Source organism: Ostrinia nubilalis, chromosome 26 (assembly GCF_963855985.1).
Source record: "Ostrinia nubilalis chromosome 26, ilOstNubi1.1, whole genome shotgun sequence".
Lineage (NCBI taxonomy): Eukaryota > Metazoa > Arthropoda > Insecta > Lepidoptera > Crambidae > Ostrinia > Ostrinia nubilalis.
In genome coordinates, this window is record NC_087113.1 from 8,800,050 (window position 1) to 8,826,729 (window position 26,680).

Below are 26,680 nucleotides of genomic sequence, written 5' to 3' on the forward strand. Positions count from 1 at the left end.
GAATAAAACAGTACACAGGAAAATAAGGGCTCGATTTTTGTTAAGATTGAAGCAAGGATCACTCAATCCACATGCACATAAAATAGGTATAGCGCATCTGAGGTGTATAGTTCCAAAATACTGAACTGTCCTGTGCATGACATTGACAGCGGGGCGCCACCGTCAATACCGGATCGCTGGTTCAGATTTTTGCCATGTTGGAAACCATAATGGTTGTCCAATAATCGGAACTATAGATGACCCACGCTGAACTGTCCCACCAAACTCAATGACAGGGGGGCGCTACCATCGTTCAACTTTAATTGTGAAATTTGCGAGAGGGCGCTACTATCAATGCTGGCTTGTTGTTACAGATGACTTACACTGAACTGTCCCACCAAACTCAATGACAGGGGGCGCTACCCATCGTTCAACTATATGGTTTCCAACATAGCAAAAATCGGAACCAGCGATCCGGTATTGACGGTGGCGCCCCACTGTCAATGTCATGGATAGGACAGTTCAGTATTTTGGAACTATACCAGATCTCCCTTTCTCTGGTAACAGAGGGACTTAGCCTATATTTCCCACATTATTGGCTAGACGGGTTGGAGTTGACGCCAAGCACCTACCAATTTTTGAGGCAATAAAATGAAAAATAGAGAAAAAAATGTGTTACTATTTATTAATTAAACTAATATTTTAGTTTATGGATACAAGCGCTAGGGTTGAAGCTGCAGTATAATGGCCACACCGGCTGCACTTTCACGCCTCGGAGCAACATTCGCCATCTGAAAGATTGTGTTGTAGTTTTTTCAGGCGCTTTAAAATAAATCATTCTACGGGGTGTTAGGTAAATGGGTATATGAGCCGACACTAGCCCATGTTAACATGGTCATATAAATGGTATGGTGAACTCAGAAATTTCATATCATCATTTATTTATTTTTTAATTTTCATACAAAATAAATTTTATAAAATCCGGTTTGTATGAAAATTAAAATAATTAAAATAAAGATATCAATTTTCTGACTTCACCATACCATTTATATGGCCATGTTAACATGGGCTAGTGTTGGCTCATATACCCATTTACCTAACACCCTGTATAACACTCAACTCGGCCAGTGTCTTAGCTATGGGAGCGGCGCGGGAGGGGTGACATTGACATAATATTTCGTGACAGAGCATAAATAGTCGCTGACGTTTGTTTGACGTTACAAAAACACCCTCACCCGCCAGATGGCAATACGTAGACGCGAGGTCCAAATGCTGCATGATTGGTTATTTTTGACATGACATTGACAGATATGTCAAAATCCAACAATCACGCAGCAGTCAGACCCCACATCCACGTCCCGCCATCTAGCGGATCTTTCATTCGCGAAAACCCTCATTGTTCCCCAAAGTGGGGGGCGCGCCCCCCGGGGGAGGCGCAAAGACCTTTAAAGGGGGGCGCGGGCCATCTGTGTACTTAAGTATAAAAAACCTGCGACCGCTGAGAGAATGCATTCCAGACTGCTCGATACGACCACTAAATAATCTTCACTGGAGGAGGGGGCGTGGAATTTTTTGTATGGGCGAAAGGAGGCGCGTCTCAAATAAGTTTGGGAACCAATGCTCTAGCAAGACCTTAGTACTTTCTGTGAGAGGGTGGGTGATTGGGAAAGCCGACCCCGCTTATCGGGATAAGGCGAGGCAGAAGAAGAACTTATTTTTTGTGGTAGAAAACCACATTCTGTCGAAATTTTTAGGTCACCGATTTGCAGTGGCTTACCTACCTACCAGTCTCCTTAGCTCAGAGAGGGGTCTTTCAACTCCTAAGGCAATTGATACTTGAAGTGCTTGAAGTAAAAAACTTAAAATGTTGACGAATAACTAATCGCATTTATCATGCAACTTGTCCTCTCCCTGGCCTCATCATCATCATCATTTCAGCCATAGGACGTCCACTGCTGAACATAGGCCTCCCCCAATGATTTCCGTAATGGCTGGTTGGTGGTGGTGGTGGCCTGCATCCAGCGCCTTCCTGCTACCTTTATGAGGTCATCAGTCCACCTTGTGGGTGTCTCCCTGGGTTGTCTAGAAAATACTGCTTCGTATCGATAAAACCGCCTGACAATAAAATGCCATTTCAATTTTAAAATTTGTCATTTGTCAGTTTTGTGTAGTGTGCAATAAAGACGTGCGATCTGAATGGTCTTACATCACCTTTGTGCATCAAGTCTGACATAAGTGTAGCCATTGGCACTCGCGTTGGCAGCGATGTCTGACCACAGACGCTCGGCCACAGCGACCGCTCGGGGCCAGATGTGGTAGTCCAGGTTACCTGAAGAAAAATTTCAAAAATAATGAACCAGAACATACAGTACTATTAGCAAAGCTCACTTGTTCAAATTGGCAGTTATGGCATCATAATATGAAAGGATGACTTCACACTAACTACTCAAAAATGAGATGGCATTGACTCCTTATCAATATATGGAGAGTCAAGAAGTGGAATTCCCTAACCACTTCAATATTCTTGATATTCCTATGAATAGTGATTTTACGGTGTGCCCACAGCAACTTTTTACTTGCGAGAAGGTAGATTTAACAAATATTCTATTTCAACTGATACAGTATACAGTTTACATAATTTTTCTAAGTTTGTTACCAGAATCAACTATATCAGTCCACAAAACTGCTTCTCCGCCTTCAATGGTGAACACTTCGATGTTACGCCAAGACTTCCAAGCGTACATTTCTTGCCAAGTCCTATCGAGATAATGTCACAATCATTATAAATATTCCTATAAAATTATCTAAGAACCAACTATTTTATTGGTTGAAACAAAAGACATATAAATACGACATAACGACGAAAAAGAGTATGTACTTTTGTCGTTTATAAAATCGATATAATTCTACGATAAAATTATATCGTTTCGTTGAAACTAGCCCAGTTGCTACACTCACCTGTATTTCGTACACCGTTGCTTCTTAATTTCACACGACAAGTCCCATCTGCTGGAATGCACAACCCTGAATCTGCTCAAGAACTGATCTCCAGGATTTTGCACCCATTCGTTCATCTGCACTCCCAATTTATCCCACGTCCTGGATTCCAGATCCCTCATCAAGTGTGTGGTGAACCAGACTATTGGTAGTTTTGGCAAAAATCCTTTATTCGCCAACTTCAATCTCTCTAATGCCTTATCCAGAAATCCTTCTCTATCTTCAATAAGATAGTAACAATTTGACAAAGAAAATATACCATTGCTCAGATGAAAAACATCGTCAACTTTAGTCAATTCAATTATACGAGAGTAAATGGCTTGAAGTATATCAAATACTGTGTCTTTTACTTTGAGACGCAAGCAAAGGATGTTGTCACAAGTGAAATTGTCGTTCTTCTTTGGACAGCTTGCATCTGGTAGCCAAGACCAGGCTCTGCCGACTGGGCCTGGTGCAGTTACTTCTATCAACACCCTTATGCCTCTAACACCAGCTCTGTGCACTAAAGCCTTTATATCATCTGAGGTGTACACCAAGGATCTGTCATATGCCCCGTACTCAAATAACTGAGGGAACTCCGGTATGTGTAAAGGGAAGCTAGTCACATCAGTGATTCTCCAGTGAAACGTATTCAGTTTGCACATCGCCATTGCATCTACCGTTCGCATCAAATCAGGTAATGGTATAAAGTTCCTTGCTGTGTCGACCATCAAGCCTCTGTATTTGTAGCTTGGTGCGTCTTTTACTAAGGCATTTGTCAACGTTATCAGATATCCTGTGCTTTGATCTAGAAGAATCATTTGGCCCAATGTTTCTAGGCCATGTCTGACGCCACAGAAAGATGGTGAGGCAATAGTTATCAGGACTTGATTCGTCATCGTCTCAATTTTGACTGTATAAGACTCTTCAGTGTTCAGTCTAAGTCTGGGATCAGGATCTGTTTCCACGTCAATTTGGATGTTCATTTTCTTGATAACTAGGTCTTCTGTGTGGTTCCTATTTTTTACATCTATCCTCTCCAATCTTACTAGATCTCCAATGAATAGTTTGAATGCTTCCGCTAAATACTGATGTACAGTTTCTGATGGTACAGATTGGAATTTGTATTCCAGTTTGTTTGTAGCTAAAGCTACTAGCTTCTTGCTGAAGTAAGTGTATCCTATGGGATGTGGCCACAACTGAGGCCCCATGCAGAGGAGAATGCATCGACTCAAAGATTGGAAGTAGATGTTGGAAGATGACGGTTGGTAGACTTTTTGACAGTAATTCTTTTCGCATTGCCACGCTGTACTTGGGCTTAGCATGCTGGAACGAGAACTCAAATAGGTATTGAAGATCTATTATGCATTTAACTCAGTCAGTACCTACAAACCTAGTAATACATGGCAGCGATACAGGAGGGTGTTTTTGAGACGACAAAGTAAACGTCATTGAGACTTCAGATTATGCTTTACATTTGTATGCTCTGTCACGTCAAAATATATGTCAAAGTTACTCCCCCCGTGCCAGTCCCATACCCTGTCAGTGGACTGGGTTAAGGGCTTAAACTATAATCGTCATATTTTGAAAAGATGAGTTATTATTACAAGCAGTCCTTGGACTTACTTCACAAGAGGCTGTAGATATACATTTCACAAAATTTTAAATAAACAACTTGAAAAAATCGAACTGCCTATGGTAAGAATCGAACCCACGATCTTTCGCTTGCCGGTCGACTGCTCTTCCAAAGTTTGAAAGCAAGCTAAGAAATTTTAATAAATACATTTCACACTCACCCAACTTCATCTGAGAAGCGACTCTAATCGCTAAGATATTTTAATAAATACATTTCACACTCACCCAACTTCATCAACGAATTTCCTAACGTATGTGTTTTCACCCTTCTTTTTGGACCTGAAGGGCCACGAGATGAGCACCACGAGCATTATACATAGCATCACGACAGACACAATGCCAAGGTACAGTTTCCAGTTGAAACGAAAGGGGGGACTGGAAATAAAAATTATAATCAGATTATCATTCCTACTTCCCAAAATTCTGGACTCTGTAAATAAAAAAAGTCTGACTGATTGTGCTATTTAAATGAGGAGATCCGCAGGAGAACCAAAGTGACTGAACGAGCCCGCAGAATCGCTAAAATCAAGTGGCAGTGGCAGAAAAGTTCTCGAGTGGCGACCAAGAACGTAGTGTAGGCCTCCCACTAGGTGGACCGACGATCTGGTGAAGGTCGCCGAAGGTGCCTGGATGCGGGCATCTCAGGACGGGTCTTTGTGGAAATCCCTGGGGGAGGCCTTTGTCCAGCAATGGACGTCATTCGGCTGAACGGATACTATTTTGACCATAACAATAATACGATTAGTTTCATAACATCAAAGTTTACTGTTGTTGTTTTTGATCTTATGTACTTACCTAGATGTTTCTAAGTATCAAAATCATAAACTGAAGATTTTGCTCACATCATTTCATAAGGTAAGAAACCAAATGGTTCATAGTTTATAACACAAAATCAGGCGGCAATGTTGAATTTAGGCATATTTAACATAAATAAATTAATGATGATTAGGAGCTGAAAAAAAACTAACTCTAGTACGTTCTTTTCCTTGATTGCGACGTCTGGTGGTGGTCCATCCAGCTTCTCTTCTTTGGAACTCTTGCACTGTTCCATGGAACTGCCAGGGTCTCCACAGCACGGGCCTGAGGCACTGCATCGACTGCAGGCACAGCCAGGTTGACAGTTAATAGGAGGGGAGTCGCGTTCTGGAGACAAAAATACCAGTAAAGAAATTGGGGTAAGCCAATGTGAAGTACTGACGGACTGAGAAGCCAGAACTGACTTCCGATGGGGCAGCAAGGTTCTGGAATGGAGGCCGCGTACCGGAAAACGCAGCGTGCGACGTCCACCTACAAGGTGGACCGACGACATCGTAAAGGTAGCAGGGAAGCGTTGGACGCAGCTGCTACCAATCGATCAACGCGGAAAGCATTGGGGGAGGCCTATGTTCAGCAGTGGACGTCCTATGGCTGTGATGATGATGATGATGAATGTGAAGTATGGCAGATTCTCCACCTGTCTCTGGAAAACTAGAGAAGGCGCTTATGCAGTGGAGACTAAATGACGACCACTGCTGGACAAAGGTGTCCCCAAGGTCCAAGGATTTGCTATATTATTAGTTCCAGGCAGCTTCTCTTTCTTTGCTTTCTGCTGAACTTTATCAAGAACAGGTAAAAATTTAAATTGGTTTAAATGCGGAGGGACTTAACCAACAACTTTGTATTTATCTACATACACAAAATTAAATTATTTATGTAAAGTAAATAATGTAGATAACATGCACTTAAGTTTACCTATCATCCAATTATCACTAATATTACTGTACTATACTTGTACCAATTTAAAATTGGGTCTGCAAAATAAATGATTGTTTTGTTCTGAATTTGATAACAAAGGTGCGTTTACCTTTTATCAGTCTCTGACTTATAACCTACTAGCTGACCCGGCGAACTTTGTTCCGCCTTAATGGCAATAAATAACGGGATAAAAAGTATTCTATGTCCTTCTCCTGGCTCTAAACTACCTCCCTGACAATTTTCAGCTAAATCGGTTCAGCCGTTCTTGAGTTATAAGCGAAGTAACTAACACGACTTTCTTTTATATATATAGATACTCATGGTCAAAAACTTACAATATTTGTTAGGTTTGGACATAGTGACACGTGTAAGGTAGGGTTCGTAGGTATTTTTAATTGTACCTATATTGTCGACGAAACACCTTTAATTTGTCTTGAATGTTACGGTACAAGATTAATTTTCCAAAGAAGCAGTAGCGGCGTGCAATGCGTGCATTACCTTTGCATGTAGTTTAAATACAATAGCGGCAAATCGTCATTATTTTAATGACAATCTATGGTTAAAATTAAGATTTTAATATGGAAATTAATACAAGTGGCTTTAAGACTTTTATAAAAACATCTGATTAGAAAGATGACTAAAGTAAAAAACGTAGGTTTAAAATATTGAGCTAATTACAATTTTCAACATCTATCTATTCATAAAGACCTGTTATAAGTCCTATAGAAAAAAAATAGTCATTAGATGTTGCAGACGGAACTGAAGGACGCAACCCAGACTCCCAGAGTGAGAATAGAACTATAAAAGAGGTAATATAATTACCGTAGCAATTAAATCGTTTTACTTACTATCAGGAAGTTTGCTCTGAAAAACCTCCTGGAGCGAAGGCATATGTTTCTCCAGAGCTTCCTGGATTCCCTGGACCGTGCGACCCTCCCAGGAACCTCGTAACACTAGCACGTAGTTCCTCACTTGGGAGCCCGGACAATTCGGTATGTAAAGTAAAAAAATAATTGATTTAGCACTGCAGTAAATGTCAAAGAGAGAAAGATACGTAAGGCGCTATATCGTTAGCATTAGGTTAAGTGACATAATCGGATTAATCAGGAAAATAAAACGCCGTCACCTATTCCACGAGTGTTGAAGGGAATAAATCCATGGACAATCTTATCTTCAATCATCTCTTAATTATTTTACATACCGAATTGTTTTTTCTACTCCTACTTTCTACTCGTAAAACGAAAAATCTAACGCATGTGCTCTGTTTTGTTAAAAGTCTTAAATACCTTCCATGGGCGTATTTGCCGAATCGTTTCATCCATGAAGACGCGCCCCACCTTTGGTCGAGGGAAGCGCTGGGTGCGGGGAGCTTAGTCCGAGCAATCCGAGCGACATTATTGTAGTGTGCGTATGCACTCTTGGATAATTTAGCGTGTACCGATAACACTCAAACATTAGCAGAAGAATGGTGGGGCGCGTCTTCGTGGATGAAACGATCTATTACCTCAACAGAATAAAAATAAAAGAAACTAACGCATCCCATCGCTACACACTTCGACCACTTCATCAGTGTCCGCAGCCTCCTCCTTCTGCGATATTTCTTTGACGCTGTATATGGTTACATCGTCTGCCAATTCTTCTTTGAAAGTTGGTGCTTTAAATTCAGAATAGTCAGTAGATGTGTCTGAAGTATCAGTGACTGAAGGCATAACGGTCACAGAAGACTTAAACTTCAATGTTGGGGTTGGAGATTTTATAGGAATTTCTAGATTCGAGTCTAAGACAACTTTTGAGGCGGACTCTGATCTGGACAAGGTTTTGTCAGTTCTTGAAGAGTTGGCTGCTGATATGATTTGCTTGGAATTGACGATCATATCGTATGCTCCTGTAAAAATACAAACAATTTAAAAATTAATGTCGTAAATTGTTATGACATAACAATTTAACAATTTATGACATAACATTGTTATGTAATAGTCTTCCAGGGCTCAATTGAGAATGTTACTAGGTATGCAAAATCACTTGAAACCTATGTTACAGTTAAGCTTTTACATTTACAAATACATTAGTTTTTATTTCATTCTAAAATACCCAGTAGTTATGATTTTATAGGCATTCAAAGTTCGCTTAAATATTGAGTCCCGCCGACGGTCACGTGACCCCGCGTGACGTACATTCACAGCGTCCGCTCACTAGAAAACGGATATAAACATACTTAAATAATTTTTTTTTTGTAAATACAAACTTATTATACATATTAACACCCAGACCCATCACAGAAATTAAAATTGAACCAAACCCAAACTTGATGCGATTGTGTCGTTTTATTGCGAATTACCTTCCAGCTCCATAATTAGACCCCGATTACTATATAGAATTAAAATACTCATCAATACAAAACGAACGAGCCCAAACTCGATGCATTTAAGTCGTTTTATTATAGAGTTCCTATGGCCACCTTCCAGCTCCATCATCAGATCAGCTCCATGTCATCATAATATTGCATGGTCATCCAAATCACATGTGTTTGCGAAATTTCAGCTTAATCGGTTGCCTGGAAGTGGGTCTTAATTGAGAATGTTACTAGGTATGCAAAATCACTTGAAACCTATGTTACGGTTAGGCTTTTACATTTACAAATACATTAGTTTTTATTTCATTCTAAAATACCCAGTAGTTATGATTTTATAGGCATTCAAAGTTCGCTTAAATATTGAGTGCCGCCGACGGTCACGTGACCCCGCGTGACGTACATTCACAGTATCCGCTCACTAGAAAACGGATATAAATATACTTAAATACATTTTTTTTTGTAAATACAAACTTATTTTACATCGATGCCTCCTAAGTAAACTATCGTATGTCTTAAAACCTAACTTTACAGTAGAGCCATTTAAAGATATTTATGTGTGCAGTTTTCCCATCTTTTGAGCTAGGGGTACGATTTTTTCAAAACATATAGTCGATATAAGGTGTATTCTCATACAATAACATTTATTTGTAAATATATTGTAGTTTTGGAGATATTGTTGTTACGGTGTTTTACGGCGGATAAAATTAGTCATAGAAATCGTAACATAACTATACAATTATTTACGTTGTCTAGCTGTAGGTAAAATATATAGTAAGAGCCACATACTCCATTGTACGGGAACATAATCATTTATACTGTCGAAGGTATGTTACATATTTATTAATTTTTCATTGTAAATTCATGCTAAAACTAAATTATTCAATTAGGTACTCATCTATTTTGGACAAAAGGATTCACAAAATCAATTTGAACACAATGAAAGTCTTGAAATGAAACCTCTGTTTTAAATACCTTATTTATTCATTTGTACCAAAGAATCACGTTGTAACAGTCTTTATTTCTTATGAAAATATAATTAAAATAATTTTAAATTAACATAGAATGTGAAGTTATTACAAATAATTAAATCAAAAGTAATTAATTGACGAGATCAAATAAAAATAAATATTTATCTTCTTTATTAACCTTAAAATAAGCAAAATCTATTCTTAACTAGCTTTCCGCCCGCGGCTTCGCCCGCGTGGAATTTTGTCTGTCACAGAAAAACTTTATCGCGCGCGTCCCTGTTTCAAAAACCGGGATAAAAACTATCCTATGTTCTTTCCCGGGACTCAAACTATCTCTATGCCAAATTTCATCAAAATCGGTTGCGAGGTTTAAGCGGGAAAGCGTAACAGACAGACAGACAGACAGAGTTACTTTCGCATTTATAATATTAGTTGGGATTGATAAAATCAATTAACAAAGTTACATCGTTATTGTTCTTACTTTAAAAAAAATAGTATTTAATCTTATTAAAGCCTCTAATATTATTCAAAAATTGCATATAAGGAATCTATATAATAGGTAACATGAATAATAATTAATGATAATTCAGTAATTTTTTTATAAGTAATCAATAATAGGTAAAAAACTTTATAACTAAAAAAAGTTAATCTGAATCAGTCTCAGCATTATGATTAGAAGAATCTACAAGAAGATTGTGATAGAATTGGTGATGCACCGCTGGAATGACACCACTAGTACAAAGGCTTACCAAGTATTTTTTTTAACTTTGGTTATAGTAGCACATGGTTAAAAAGCAGGCAAACATCAGAGTAATCTTGCTGTCGTCGTCTCGTGTTAGTTTTAGTAACAACAGTCATATATGGAGACTCATCCAAATGATATTTATAATGGAGTTTATTTGGCTCAGAAGGAAGCACCTTGACTTCTTTTATTTTCATCCATTGCACAACATCACCTTTCAAGTTCTTGGTCCAATTTTTACAGCCTAAGGTTGACTTAAAATCCAAAAATTTGGTATGATCCAACTCGATTACAGTAAATGGTTGTAGTTTCATGCTTTGATTGAAAGATGTGCCAAAAATAAATGTATTTATACTCCTTTAGAATGGTTTTCATTGGTACGATGGGCTAAACAAGATGGGAAACCATATTACTGTACCTAATCGAGTTGCATCATACCAAATTTTTGGATTTTAAGTCAATCTTAGGCTGTAAAAATTGGACTAAGAACTTGAACGGTGATGTTGTGTTCAAATAAACTCCATTATGAATATCATTTGGATGAGTCTCAATATATGACTGTTGTTACTAAAATTAACAAGAGACGACGACAGCAAGATTACTCTGATGTTTGCCCCCTTTTTAACCATATGCTACCTATAACCAAAGTTAAAAAAAATACTTGGTAAGCCTTTGTACTAGTGGTGTCATTCCAGCGGTGCATCACCAATTCTATCACAATCTTCTTGTAGATTCTTTTAATCATAATGCTGAGAGTGATTCAGATTTACTTTTTTTAGTTATAAAGCTTTTTACCTATTATTGATTACTTATAAAAATACATACAAATGTCACTAATTAAAGAAATTTAGTTTGTCACAGATCGTCATAAATTATAGCCTGTATTATATGTATTATATGTTATGTTATTCTGGGTTATAAACAAAAATACTGTAAAGTTTCATCAAAATCTGTTCGGTAGTTTTTGCGCGAAAGAGTAACAAATTTCCAGACATCCTGATATCCAGACATCCTAACTTTCGTATTTATAATATTAGTAGGATCGAAGTACCTTCATCACTAAGTAAATCACTGGAGATCAAATTAGAAAATGCTTGGATTTCTATTAAATCAGCTCCTTCAGGCAATGGCGAATCTGAAAATATTAAAAAAACACAAACATAAAATATAATTTAACTTCACAACGAAGACGAAAAAATCGTAATTAAACGTTACAATAGGAATAAATACTCAATTTACTAACGTAAACAATATTAAATTGCACATACAATATCAAACGTACGAAAACAAACCACGTTAATAATCGTATGTATTACATACGATAAAAAATAAATTTAATTGACAACGTTTATCATGGTATGTAAAACATACGATACTTTGTTAGCTTAAAAAAGGAACGTAAATAATCTTATGTGTTAATTACTATAGTTTTGAGTAGCTAGTAACAAAATATAAGGCAATTTTCAACACCAAAAGGAAAACTGTAATTACTACTTACCTAATAGTATGCGCTCGCTAGCGGTGAACCAAACCGCTTCTCCCCTGTAGACGATCGCACAGGACATTACGATAGTATACGTTGCGAGCGTGGATTACATACGATTGAATACGTGTGAAAAATCTTTTATTTTAAATGATATTGCAATTTTTGATCGTGGGTTCGATAATACGTATTTTAGTAATTATAAAATGCTTATAAAATCAAAATTGATATTTTGTGGCTTACGATTATTTACTTAGGAGGCATCGACATATTAACACCCAGACCCATCACAGAAATTAAAATTGAACCAAACCCAAACTTGATGCGATTATGTCGTTTTATTGCGAATTACCTTCCAGCTCCATCATTAGACCCTGAGGTGCGATTGTGTAAAGTTGTTCATGGATGGACAATGAATACAATTGATCATCGATCGTATATCTAAATTCGAATTGTGTAATTTTGTCCATTCCATGAAGACCGAAAAGTGACCGGTCGTATATAATCGTTTCATGGATTTGCGTTTTATTAATGAAAAACATTCGCTAAAACTCATTATTTTTTAACAAATAAAAAATGAAATCCATGTTCAAATGCAGTTTTTTTTAATAAAATGTTATGATTGCACCTTAATAACATACTTTTATTCATAAAAACATTGAATTCGAATTAAAAATTTACCTCTGCAAATCATATAACCAAACGCATAGAACGAATGAAATACGAGTTCCACTACCCGCCCCCAGGTGGCATACATACTTTAAGGCTAGGCAGGCTAAGTTGAATACTACTCTACAATAGGTGGCGTTAATGGACTACGAAAAACGACGTGAAATGCTTACTTCTTTTTATTTATTTATACTTTAATGCCAAAATTTTAACCTAAGGCGAACTTAATCTCACATTTAATAAATTATACATAAATAAGTGTTTTGAGAAGTAGTATTTTAATCTATGTTCTGTGAATGACAAGTGTTATCTGTCAAGTGTCAAAAAACTTGAAAAACTTTTACGAAGTTTTTGAATTATGTTAAATCCTAACTAATATTATAAATGCGAAAGTAACTCTGTCTGTCTGTCTGTCTGTCTGTCTGTCTGTCTGTCTGTCTGTCTGTCTGTCTGTCTGTTACGCTTTCCCGCTTAAACCTCGCAACCGATTTTGATGAAATTTGGCATAGAGATAGTTTGAGTCCCGGGAAAGAACATAGGATAGTTTTTATCCCGGTTTTTGAAACAGGGACGCGCGCGATAAAGTTTTTCTGTGACAGACAAAATTCCACGCGGGCGAAGCCGCGGGCGGAAAGCTAGTTTGTTTATAAACACAAGTAAGTATAGATTATTACACTAAATTAAGGCATTCTATCAAAAATGAAAACAACCCAAGTTTCAGTAACTACTCCTGTAACTTTGGTTTCTTCATATCAAATAATCAATTTCATTTTCAGTGCCAAAGGCAAGAATAATTGCCCACGCCAGATGGAGACCCAGCTAAATAATGTAGTAACAGCGCGTGGTCGTGTGATGAGGGTTCCTTGACTTGAGTTCTGGCGCAACACGTCCTGGGCACTAAACAAGATTGGGGATGGGACGTCTAAAGAGGTGCAAGCCTGGAAAACGGTAAGGCCTATTTTTATTGACATTAACCAATAAACTGTTCAACATACTTACACAACATAACATTATTATGACTTTTATAATGCAAACAACTAGGGACTGGAATTTGTTGCCTGCTGCTGTCTTTCCTGAAGACTATAATCCGGGTGTTTACAAGGTGAGAGTGAATAGGCACTTACAGCGCAGATATGTACCATCCTAGACTGCATCCCACTTAACACTTGGTGCGATTGTGGTCAAATACCTGCCTCGTTATGCATAAAAAAAAACAGTGACTAAGATTTATCACAATTTTTCAGCCACATTCTAGCTAGCAGCTAACATGTTTTTTTTGTTTCTCATTGCAGCTCTCGTCTTGCTCTACAGCACTTGCACTTGTCCCACCATCTACCAGTGTTGGAACTCTTCCAATAATTTCCCACACCCAGGTGGAGAATACTCCAGTTACTGCTACTGCTACTCTAAAATATGTAAGTTAAATAATGGAATATGATAATGTATGTTTATATTATTATTATGTATGAACAGTATGATTTATGTTGCACAAATAATGAAGGTATTTTTAGTAGCTTTTGCCAGCGGCTTCACCCGCTTAAAATTTAGTTTGTCACAGATTGTCATAAATTATAGACTGTATGTTAATCTAGGTTACAAACAATAATACTGTTAAGTTTACACAAAATCCGTTCAGTAGTTTTGGCGTGAAAGAGTAACAAACATCCAGACATTATGACATCCAAACTTTCGCATTTATAATATTAGTAGGATAATAGATATGTGTTGTAGCTATATCCTAGCTAGCAGCTAACATGTTATTTTGTTTGTCATTGCAGCTCTCATCTTGTTCTACAGCGCCTGCACCTGTCCTACCATCTACCAGTGTTGGAACTCTTCGAAGTGTATTAATGATTATTTTAGTAACCGTAAAAGTTTAAAACAATACATTTTATTGCATAATTATTTGTTAGAAAAAACGACAAGTACAAATGAGTAGGGAGGCTGTTGATTTTTCATGGTTATTTTATATCTTGTTGATTGTTCCAAAAAAAAACTTAGTTTTCAAGAATGCTGTGATTAAAGTACCTATAGTATTATATTTAAAATGAAAACTTAGTTTGTAAAGAGACGAAGGCTGACCACAAAAGAAGTACTTATAGCTGTCTGTGTCTGTGTAAAGAATTTAAATAAAAAGATGTGTATATTTAAACAGTTTTCTTTATTTTATTAGTCATTTATTCCTGTAAATAAGCCCACACAGGGCACATACAGCACATGCACAGGCAACATAACTTTACCCTACCACTTTGGCAGTATTGTGGGTTAAGGCTGATTAAAACGTGTTAAGTAGATAAGTAGGTACCTACCTAACTACTTTATTGACTTGATTTTAAGTAATTAATTGCGTAGTAGTATAGTACAAAACTTAGTAGTAAGTTTCAAGTCAAAATTTAGATTGTGCTTGTGTTTTAAGTACGTGCAGTTTAATCACGTAAAATTAAGTGAAAAACACTTATCTACTTAACACGTGTAACTCAGCTTTTAGTGCTATAGTTGTTGATGAAAAAGAACTCTTGTGTCTCACTAAAACTTATTTCCATTAACACCAAGCACTCACCGCTTACCACACTTTATCTTTCAAAGAAATAAATTAACAATTTGCATACGAGGACGAGGATAGAATTACACCTCTATGAGAATTTATACGATTATCATGAGTTACGAGTCACCGCAATCATTTGACATTAGCAATGGGCTCATGAAACTTAGACAATTCGAATTTTCTGTCAAAATCATATTCATCATTCACTCATCGTATAAAATTACGATCAAATCGTTATCATATCGTTATCGTTTTATGAACTCCTTACACAATTAGAATTAGCCGTTTGACACATCATAACGTACGTTATGAACTGTCAAATGAATACGATTGCCTTAGACAATCGCACCACTGATTACTAATAGAATGAGGATCATTTCGATTTTTAGCTGTGAATGCAGATTTATAGGTCTAAGAAATCCTTAATATACAGTCCAAAAATTTTTGTTCTACGACAAAAATTGACGAAGTTATGGCCAAATTACTAAAAAAGTTCACTGACCGCCCGGCGCGGGACCGATGACGTCACTATATCCGATCCGAACGCTGCCGGCGTACTGCGTGGATAGAAAATATTTTTTTCTAGCCAAACTATCAGTTTTAGAGAAAAACTTGTTATGACATTCATTCATCAGAATAAAGTAAGCTATCGATAGGTAATTTTTTAAAATAGAAATTGTGAAAAATATCGCAAAAAATCCATACGCTCATACGATTCAATGGAACGCGGAGACGCGATTAGGGTCTCCGCGGTGGTATATTTGGCGATTTATTAAAATAAAGTATTCATAAGTGTTGTTAGAGTCATATCTTCGTCCAAGTAAAATATAAAAATGTATAAGTATTAATTTATTTACTTCTAACAATAAGTATAGCTGAGGCAGATACACTCTGCCCAGGCTACAAGACATTGCTATGAAGATCATTTCGATGTACACGCAATATCTACCTGTTATTTAGTTTTTCTGAGTTAAACCTACGTACCTACCTATCTATTCGCCGTTCTCATGGGCGGGCCAGTTGCTCCCTCCTGGGAAAATCTATTTAATCTTAGCCTAGAAGCTGGGTATGACTCCCCCGCCCCTCTCCTCTCCCCAGGTCATAAGCTGGGCATGACTTCCCACTCGGCCAGAAGTCGGGTATGATTTACCCCCCCCCCCCCCCCCGGCCAGAACCAGAAACTGGTTATGACTTGACCCCCACCCCCCCCCCCAGGGCTAGAAGCTGGGTAAGGCTAGCCCCTCCCCCCAGTCCATAAGCATAAGCTAGGTATGACTCCCCCTCGACCAGAAGCTGGGTATGACTAACCCCCCCCCCCCCCCCTCCTAGGCCAGAAACTGGGTATGACTTGCCTCTCCCCCCCCTCTTACCAAGGCCAGAGGCTGGGTAAGGCTAGCCCCTCCCTCCAGTCCATAAGCATAAGCTAGGTATGACTACCCCTCAGCCAGAAGCTGGGTATGACTACCCCCCCCCCCCCCATCCTAGGCCAGAAACTGGGTATGACTTGCCTCTCCCCCCCTCTTACCAAGACCAGAAGCTGGGTAAGGCTTGCCCCTCCCCCCAGGCTATAAGCTGGGTATGACTTATCCCCCCCCCCAGGCCAGAAACTGGGTATTAGCACTCATATTATGTATTATTATGTTCAATACAAACAATCATAAAGTTACACTCACCCCAACCGCGTCTCCGCATTCCATCGAATCCTATAAAAATGTGGTTTTTGGACATAGCGATACTTATTTTTCACAATTTTTATTTTTAAAAATTACTGGTCGATAGGTTACTTTATTTTGTTGAATAAATGTTATTAAAAGTTTTTTTCTAAAACTGATAGTTTAGTTGGAAAAAAATATTTTCCATCCCAATAGTACGCCGGCTGCGCTCGATTCGGATATAGTGACGTCACGCGGCCCTGCGTACGTTGACTTTTAGTGGCAAAAACGGCCTATGTTTATTACTTAATATCTTCGTAAGTAATGGTCCGATTTGGATAATTCAAAAAGATATATCTTTCTTATGTCTTAAAGATTAACGTAGATACTAGTTTTATAGAATTTTCTACAACAGTACTGATCCTCATTGGAGAGACGGCTTAACTTGTCTTTTAAATGATAATTCCTAATTTTGGGAAATTTAAATTTTTCTTGTAATCATAAAAACCTCAAAAAGTAATGCTGCAAGTGCTGCAACATTCTTATTGAGAGCCTTTTATCAAAACAGAGGGCTCAGCCTCTGAAGTCCCTTAAACCAATCCTTCGGGCCTTACTAAAGCCGAAGAAGTATCCAAATTGACCAACCATTAGTTATAATAATATGAAATTAGAAATTTTGAGCAGGACTGCAGTGTGCGTAAAATCTTAATTTTAGTCCCAACGCAGTGTCATTCATAAAATTTTCCGTGTGCGGTGCAAACGGACGTCTATCTTTCGGCTCTAAACGTCTAATTTGAAAGATTCCTATTTATCACTCTTGGTCACGTTTTTCGTCCCACGTCACATGTTCATTCTAAACGATAATCGGTCGATAGACAACACAAATTACAAAGCTAATGATTATTGCCAAATTCAAATACCTAATCAAGTAGTGTTTCTTGCACAATAATTTAAATTATTCCCAGAGGTTATCGCACCGAGAAGTTTTTTATACTTTTGCCAAACATGGTTACATGACAGTCTTTACGATTTTTTGTAATTAATAATATCTTTATTTATCTTGTGATTGGAAAAGCAATGGAACATTGGGGCAAGAACCGTGACTGTGTTTACGCAAATAATTTAATAAACAAGTAATAACAACGGTTGTTTATGTAATTGGTTACTATGATGCTACTTTGCGATTAGATACAGTAGAATTAAGTTCCGACTCTATTAATTAGAGATAGCGAAACGATATCGAAGAAGAATCGAAAGCGAATGTCACATTGTCCACAATCAAGCAACTGTGCCGCAGTCTTCCAAGAGTGGATGACCAAACCGACCATAATTAACGGCGTTTAGGCAAACATAATTTAACTAGTATTAAGTGGTTAAGCCTAGTCAGAGGCCTTTCGATAAAAAAATATTGTAACCCGTACATAAGGTAGAGTTAACTGCGCACCTGGCAGCCGTGACGTCACATCGACGCTCTGGTACGGACGGAGAGATGTGCAGGTAAGTGCAAGGGAGAGTCGCAGGACCGGTCGTTGTGAAAGTCCTTGGGGGAGGCCTTTGTCCAGCAGTGGAATATATAAAAAATCGAATAATTAGATATCTTTAAAACTAATTCACCTCTTATAGCACAGTCCACATTATTAATAGTAGGGTCCATCTCGCTCAAATTCTCGCAGAACTGCAATATCCACTCCTGTTCAGTCTTGCTCAGTCGGCAACAGATGTCGCTGTCCACAGCACCGGTTTGGGAGCTGGCGCAGCAGTGGAACAGCAGGATTGACGTCATGATGTACAGCTTCTTGGGTATGTCCTTGTCTTCTGATAGGTATCTAAATATATAAAAGGAGAAACTGACTGACTGACTGACATAATATCAACGCACAGCCTAAACGGCTCTAAACCTACGTTAAGAGCCTACGCTCTTAACGTTGAAATTTGGAAGGGACGTAGCTTAGGTACCGTAGATGTGCACTAAGAAAGGAATTCCCGAAATTCCCACGGGAACGGGAATTAGCGGGAAAATCCTTTTGTATGAAAAATCTAAACCGCTTAAGTTAGACGCTTGAAATTTGGCATGCACGTACCTTAGTAAACTTAAAGCTTAGTTACAACAGGATATTGCAAAATTCCCACGGGAACAGGAGTTAGCGGGAAAAACATTTTTATGAAAAAATATAAACCGCGTAAGATAGATGAAGGGGGTAAAACGGGATCCACGCGTACGAAGTCGCGGGCGGCCGCTAGTCTTATAGAAAGAAATAGCCGGATAAGTACACCAGGTTCCTTGTCAAGTAACTGAAACAACAAGAGAGTAGTCTAGGACAAGACAGTAGTTTTGTAAGTACTGCACATAGTACATAATTCGTAATAATCATACGAAACTAAATTAATTAAATTCAGCACTGCTGAAGAAACTTCTTTACAATAATTATGACAAGTAATTTTAAGTATTTAACAATATTATGCAGAAACATAAACAATGAATGTTTTGAATGATTATCGCGAAAATACTAAATACAAACTAGACTTCCAGTCATCTGAAAATGATAATATAAATAAGAAATTATGTAAGATTTTGCCAAAGATTGTGTTATCTTAAAGTCGTGGGTCAACCACCAGTGTCCGGGGTTATAAAAAAATATACTTAGTTATTATGAAAAGGAATTAATTTACGGCGAACAAGAAAAAAGAATAAAAAAAAAATAGTTACTCATTGATTTTGCTAAAACCCATTCATGATCAGAATCCCTACTGTAGTAGTAACTCTACTAAAGGGCACTGTAGGGCACTCATCGATTTGCCTCTGGTAAATTAGACCGTGCTCCTGCATTAGAAATTAATGATAACGATAAATGTACCAGTAATGGAAAATGTTAACAGATATTGAAAAAACATCAGATTTTTTATTTATTTTGATTTTACAAAGATTGCGGGAAGGCGCTGAATGCAGGCCGCTACCAATCGGCCAATCTGAAAGTCATTGGGAGAGGCCTATGTTCAGCAGCGGACGTCTATTACTAAAATTATTGACGAAAATCGTCAACTTCTCAACTATTCATTACTTTCGTTGATTCTGATCAATTTCGTTGCAGGTCCAATGACAGTTAAGTTTCCCCCGAGACAAAATTGCCCTTCATTGGTTGGGTTATTGGCAGTCAAGCTGTAGATCCTGGCTACACAGGAGTTGCAGCGGTGGAAACAAAAGGTGAGAATAGTCCCGTAACTATTCATTCACAGGAACAGTTTTGTTTCTTTTCTTTTCTAATCCCGCTGATGTATGTTAAAAGCGAACGCCCTGACACGACCGATAACCGTGTCAAAAGGTCACACGCTGCCGGCCACGTGTCTTCTTTGTCTTTAATCACGAAATTGCGCTGTGATGCCATAATTTAGTTACAACTTTTATCTAAGTACGTGACTAGTTTTTTTTAGTTTTTGACGGTTTTTTTGCGACATTTTGCCAATTTGAAATTATGCGTAGTAGCAGCGAATTTTTTAGTTATTGTTTTGATTATTAAATAATGTATCACAAAAATAAGATATATTATTATCTCAATTTTATTATTATAAACACTAGACAAAACAGAGTGTGCACTTAGCAACTAGATAAGAGTTATTAAAGTAGATAGGTACATTGTAATGTACATCAAACTAGACATTATTTTCTGTTGCAAAATAGCTTCTACTAATAATAAATATTAGTAGGTATGTCCATTACCATCATCACCATCTGGCTGGTAGAAAGTGTAAGTCAAAACCTTCATTTGCCTCTTGCATTCATTTGCAATTGGGACTAATATTGTGTCCTGATGATGATAATGACGAAGAAACCACAATGTTTAGCTCTGGACACAAACGTCCATGATCCCGTGTTTTCAAATGTTATTGCTCCCGGCAGGATTCGAACCCGCTTTAAAACCGATTTAGTTTCGCGTTCAAGGCGTCAAGCTTCCTCACCTCAGTCTTAAGATCGGGTACTTGTACTTGATGAACGGCTCAAGATCGTCGGTGCATAGTAGAGCCCTGTCGAGCTCATCCTCACAGATGTCATGCTTGTACTTGCTGATAACCTCCACCAGGCACTTGGTGTCCAGCTGACGGACTTTGGTCTTTGGGGAGACACATCTGTTTATCTGGAAAGAATATTCAAAATCAAAATATTTATTCAGTACATAGGTCTTTTCCACCACATCTTCTTCTTCTATATCTATAAAATCAAAAGGTCACTGACTGATTGACTGACTGACTCACTCACTCATCACGAACTCTCAGAAACTACAAGTTTTAGGAGGCTCAAATTCTGCATAAGGGTTTTTTATAACATATTATGTGCTCACTAAGACGGGATTTCGCAAAATTCAACACCGAAGCGACAAGAGACAAATAGAGTATCCCTAAATCCATCTGGCCAGTGAGGGGAGTGTAAGCCACATCCTCCATTTAATCATCATCATCGTTTCAGCCACAGGACGTCCACTGCTAAACATAGGTCTCCCCCAATGATTTCTAATATTGCCTTGATAGCAGCCTGCATCCAACGCCTTCCTCAGGACGTCCACTACTGAACACAGGCCTCCCTCAATGATTTTTACATCACCCTGTTGGTAGCGGCCTGCATCCAGCGCCTCCCTGCTACCTCCATCTGTCTCTGGTAAATTAGAGAGGGTCGTGCTCCTGCAGTGGAGACTCAATGACCTGATGATATAATTCTAAGCCTCACCCAATTTAGCAGCAGCTGCGTCCACTTCCTGTCGATGATTTCGATCTTGCAATCGGAACATGATGCTTCGTCTGTCGACATTTCTGTATCAAATATTTGTAAACAAACACGAAATGCTAAATCTGATGTTTCAAATTTGACACTTGACTTGACAAGGATCTTAAGAAAAAGGTCGCAGAAGAAGAATCATTATTTTTGGAGCATTTATTTCAAAGATTTAGGGCTCTATCACACGAACATCAGTTTGTTGTCGACGTATGTAACTACAGCAGTGGGTCTAGTCAAAACGCACTTTAAAATCGTAAACCCATCGCAAACCAGGTGGTAGCTAACGTGTTGACAGCACCTCGAGTCCTCGACAGCTAGCTGCCAACTCCTAACGTCGTCTGCAGTTACATACGTTTTACAACAAACTGCTGTTCAAAACTTGACCTTTTCTGGTTGGGTTTTTATTGGCGGTCAAGCTGTAGATCCTAGCTACACAGGAGTTGCAGCAGTGGGAGAGAGAGGTGGGAATAGTCCCGTATAAACTGCTGTTCGTTAGAGCCCTTATAATAATCAAAGATAAAAGCAGTCGTGGTGAGTGTAATCAAAATATCCAAAGGCGTCCACTGTAGAACAGATGATTTCCAGATTGGCCGTTTGGTAGCGGCCTGCATCCACCTCCACCTTCATGAGATTAGTATGGGCTTAGATAGTAAAGAATGTGGGCAGACAAAAATACTATCGATGCAGGAATTATCTGAGTGGATACGTTTGGTATGTAACAGTACATTAAAAACAATCAAGTTAAATGGATATTTAATCATCACCACTAGGGGTAAAGAGATCGGTCAATAGTTAAATATTACAGTAATGTATAATGTCATTAGGTATTGATATAGTTAACAAATGTTGTGAAATGTTCTCACGGTTTGTTTATTTTCTTTTCCATTTCAATTGTAATGTTACGCAACTTTATTACATCTTGATTAAGTTTTAGGATTTTCAAAGAATCAAAAATACCACGATGGTGATCAGTAGAAATCAGATCGCCATCACCATCGTCATCGCATTGGTTTAGTCGAACCTTTAGTAGGCCGATATGGTAAAAGAACTAGTTTCGGGTTCTATGACAGTTTAACTTCCCCCGGGACAAACTTGGCCTTCACTGGTTGGGTTTTTATTGGCGGTCAAGCTGTAAATCCTGGCTACGCAGGAGTTGCAGCGGTGGGAACGAGAGGTGGGAATCCGTTCATTTAGATCACAGGCAGAAACATTAACTGAAATTGAATCAAGTCTTAAGTACGTTCTCAAGAACCCTTGAATACAGGGCCATGAAGCAATTCAGCAATAAATTAAATAAATAAATCAGCAGGAAATATCACGTTGTTTCCTTTTGATTATAAATAAAATACATCTTGATAAAACCTACATTGAAAAGGAAATTGTTAATGATAATTGAACAACTTTAAATGATAGCAACAAAGTAAGCACTACCGTGAATTTAACAATACAGTTGTTATAAAAGTTTACAACGTAAAAACACCAATCGGGATGCAGGATAAACAATCAGAAGTAAGATCTGTAACAAAACTATATTAGACTGACGACCTGGCAAAATTGCCAAAGCGGCCATTCCCTTGGGGAAGGCCTTTGTCCAGCAGTAGACACCTTGTTGAAAAAGAAGGGAAGATGATGAACAAATTCAGCAAGAAACTTCTTTAATCAAGCTTTGTCTCTAGTTTTTGATAACAGAGACAATTTTATTAATCAGCCAAAGTCCACTGCTATAAGCCTTCCCAAGAAAGACCAAAACCTAAGCTAGACAAAGCTAGCTGAAATCAAAGCTAGACTAAAACGAATGTTGAGTTCAGCTACAATCGGAGTGCAAATTAATTCTAATCTTTGTTCAACGTACCTACTTCATTTTTAAGCCATGCTTTGCAAATTTTTTGTTGCTGTGCCTTAATAAATAAAAAAAATGACACTCTCTACCCAATTTTACCATTGGCAAATGGAGGACTAATCCTACGCTTCCCACAGAGGCCAGACGGGTGGGGGGGGCTTGACTCACATATTATTATTTCTCCCAGTCATCTTATAAGACATCCACTGGAAGAGAGAGGGTTTGTCCTATCCTACTCTGCCGCAACCATCGCTTTTCCACCCAAACTCTATCAAATAAGCCACAATTGGTGCACTTACATCAATTTGAAGTAGCTACCCACTAGAAGTAGTTTCACCTTGGTTTTTGCCTCAATTCGTGTGAATTGCTGGTATCAATGGAACAGTTCTGACCTTAACGTGATGATTTGGTATTATGTAAGCAAATAATGCTAACTGTTAGAGAAGAATGGCTTTTATGTTTGTTGTTCCGTACCTATTATTAACACAATTTAACTTACGCCCGTATTTACAAACGATGCTTGCTTAAATGAAGCAGCAAATCGAACGCACAGCGTTGAATAGAGCTCTGTGATTGGTTAGTGTCACCCTGTGCGTCCACGTGTACTGTGATACCTCATTTTAACGTTTGTGAATACGGGCGTTAAGTATTTCACTCAGGTAATATGATCGTAAAAGAGATAGAAGATTCAATTTTGCACACGAGTGCAAGAGTCAGAGCATCCCTCTTGATATACAGTTTTCCTAGTTTAGGCGCCAAGGCTTTTTATGAAATATTTACATCAATAAAAGATATTTGTATTTATTTCTACTTTCCATCGTCTTCATAGTCTTTTTCTTCGTGTAGACTGTAATGTATTTTTGCCCAGCCTATTGGAAATAAATAAAGCATATATTATCTAAAAGGAACTGAAAATTCCTATAATTTATGACTATTTTTTTGAGCGCGTCAGTCTTTACGTATTTTACAGCAGACTGAAACCCGCACAACCGAAGCCACGGGCAGAAACTAGTTTATAAATCTTCTCACTGGACCCCAATTACAGAAGACATGCCTCATTTCCCCTAAAGAATAAAGCACAATAAAGATTTACAAAAATTGTTATATAACTACTGACCGTGAAAGAGTACTAGCAAAAAAGTGATTGTAAAAAAATTGGGTCAAGCTCAATGCAGTGAGAGTTTAACGAACTACTGTATAATGTCTTTGTTTCGTATTGGAGCAAGCAAAGGCAATTGTAGAGGTTCTACCTGTTAAATTAAGATGAAATGTATTGACAATGCATCAAGCTGTTTTAGCATCTTCGCGACTAATTCACGATTTTGAGTAGAAATTACACAAAACACTTATAGTTAGGTGTGGTGACGGCAGAGTAGAATAAATTTGTCACCAACCCCTACTCATCCCACGGGTGTCGTAAGAGGGGCCTTAGGGAAGTGACTACACATCAAATAGAGAACGGGCAGCAGCGCTCTCTGAAAAACATCAATCTTTTAAACTGCGATCTCCAAAACGCCTGCCAAGTGTGGGGATTATGGCAAAACCCTCCACTATAGTGGAGGAGGCTCATAGTCCAGCAGTGGACTGTAAAGGGCTGTTGATGATGATGACGTATAGTTATGCAGAGCGTTGTCTCCTGGCACAGGCAATCATACGCCTAAATAAAAGGAGGCTTCGTCTATTTGTATTTAAGTAAGCCTTTATAAAGAAACTAGCTGTGCCCGTCGTACACGTGAAAACCCGTTTTCGCAACATTTTTCATTGTTTCTCTGCTCCTATTGATCGTAGCGTGATGCTATAGCCTTCCTCGATAAATGGGCTCTAACACTGAAAGAATTTTTCAAATCGAACTAGTAGTTCCGGAGATTAGCGGTTATGTTCTAAATCAGAAATGAGAAGATCCTCAGGAGAACCAAATGACCGACATAATATAGCCCGCAGAATTGCCCCATTACTGTATATCCTGTATAGTCATAAAAAAAACTTAAGTTCTGCAAATAGGCTTTGATAAAGCGCTTTTACACGTCCCAGTATTACTATTTATAACCCTACCACTACTTCGGGATACTAAATAGGCCAGAGGGCCTAGTGAGTTTGCATAACTAGTGCAGTGGGTCTAGACAAAGTGCAAATTATAATCGCAAACCAGTCGAAAAGTGGTCGAAAAGCCCCTTTTTTGTATGGAGTTTTGACGGATTCGATTTTCGATTCGATCAAAAAGTGCGTTTTGTCTAGGAGGGCAGAGCGCGTCAAAAATGACATTAAATGTCAGCGCCCCTAGCAGGAAACGTTCAAAAACTAAAATTTTCATACATTTTTTAAACACGCTCACTAGTGAACGCTCACTAACGAGCGCGTTTGATGTAAACTCACAATTAGCTCACAGTGCTCAGAAGAAGCGCGAGAAACTCAGTCACATTTTAAATGATTATTGGGCGCTTCAGCGGGACAGTCCATCCCAAAAAAAAAAAAAAAAAAAATGATTATTGATGCCAGCCAGCTAGATAAGTCAAGTAAGTCAAGTCACTAGGGACTTGTCGTCGCGCAGTCGGCTAAAAAAGTAAGATAAAACGTTTTCAATAAATGAATTACATTGTACCAGTGAAGGTTGAGTAGTCCAGGGGGATTTTACTTAGCCTACTTTCTTGGATCCCCCAACGAATTTAATCAGAAGAATGGAGGAGTTCGAAATAAAATATCGACTTTCCTTCATTGCAAAGCGGGAGACGAGAATGTCTGAAAAGGTACCTATTCAAGATTTGAGAATGTCTGAAAAGGTACCTATTCAAGATTTGAGAATGTATGAAAAGGTACCTATTCAAGATTTGAGAATGTCGAAAAAGGTACCAATTCAAGATTTGAATGACATGAATTCTATTCTATTATGTAGTTTTTTTACCCGTTCGTTCGTTTCTTTCAGCCAAATGACGTCCAAGGCCTCCCCCAAGGATTTCTATAACGAACCGGCACTGCGCTGCCCGTATCCAGGTAGTTCCAGCGATCTTCACCAGATCGTCGGTCCACCTAGTGGGAGGCCTACCCACGGCTCGTGGTCGCCACTCAAGAACTTTTCTGCCCCAGCGGCTATGACCTCTGCGAGCTATGTCTCTATCATAGAGGAATACAAAAATGCTGTTAACATTGTTGTTATATCGACAGGCTTAGCCAAGATGGCGGACTTAGAACAAGCATTACCATTTATTTTGTCTATTATTACGTACTTAGTTACAGCTTTATCTATTTATTGCATAACTTTGAAGTCAACATTGTTTTTCGGAAAATTAAAAAATAATAGTTGTGTTAGGTCATGGCCTAGCTGATAAGTAGTGTTTATTTTAT

At 38.2% G+C, this 26,680-nt stretch overlaps 1 protein-coding gene and 1 long non-coding RNA gene across 3 annotated transcripts; one reads left to right on the forward strand and one right to left on the reverse strand.

Annotated features, from left to right (window-relative positions):
* Window positions 1-673: 673 nt before the first annotated feature.
* LOC135084440 (probable beta-hexosaminidase fdl) lies at window positions 674-21,539 on the reverse strand. The gene is made up of 10 exons (XM_063979223.1): window positions 21,454-21,539; window positions 20,691-20,866; window positions 18,351-18,562; window positions 7,859-8,209; window positions 5,559-5,733; window positions 4,816-4,965; window positions 2,938-4,281; window positions 2,636-2,736; window positions 2,191-2,308; window positions 674-770 (listed from the first exon to the last, which is right to left on the reverse strand). The coding sequence occupies exons 1-10, from the start codon at window positions 21,532-21,534 to the stop codon at window positions 674-676; spliced, it is 2,805 nt and encodes a 934-aa protein (XP_063835293.1). The 5' UTR covers window positions 21,535-21,539.
* On the forward strand, window positions 13,179-14,691 carry LOC135084690 (uncharacterized). 2 transcript variants are annotated; one of them, XR_010259929.1, is made up of 4 exons: window positions 13,179-13,195; window positions 13,316-13,487; window positions 13,832-13,954; window positions 14,318-14,691. It is a non-coding gene; the product is annotated as an uncharacterized LOC135084690 (long non-coding RNA). The 2 variants fall into 2 exon arrangements; XR_010259928.1 differs by lacking the exon at window positions 13,179-13,195 and having other exon boundaries at window positions 13,267-13,487.
* Window positions 21,540-26,680: the final 5,141 nt, after the last annotated feature.

What these genes read in the sequence shown, in the direction of transcription:
- LOC135084440 (XM_063979223.1), bottom strand. Translation starts at nt 21,534, where the DNA reads ATGTCGACAGACGAAGCATCATGTTCCGATTGCAAGATCGAAATCATC. An exon ending in TGTGGACTGTGCTATAAGAG is followed by an intron (nt 8,210 to 18,350) that starts GTGAATTAGTTT and finishes GTATTTTTACAG; the next exon opens with GAGCATACGATATGATCGTC. An exon ending in AAGGAAAAGAACGTACTAGA is followed by an intron (nt 4,966 to 5,558) that starts GTTAGTTTTTTT and finishes TTTTATTTCCAG; the next exon opens with TCCCCCCTTTCGTTTCAACT.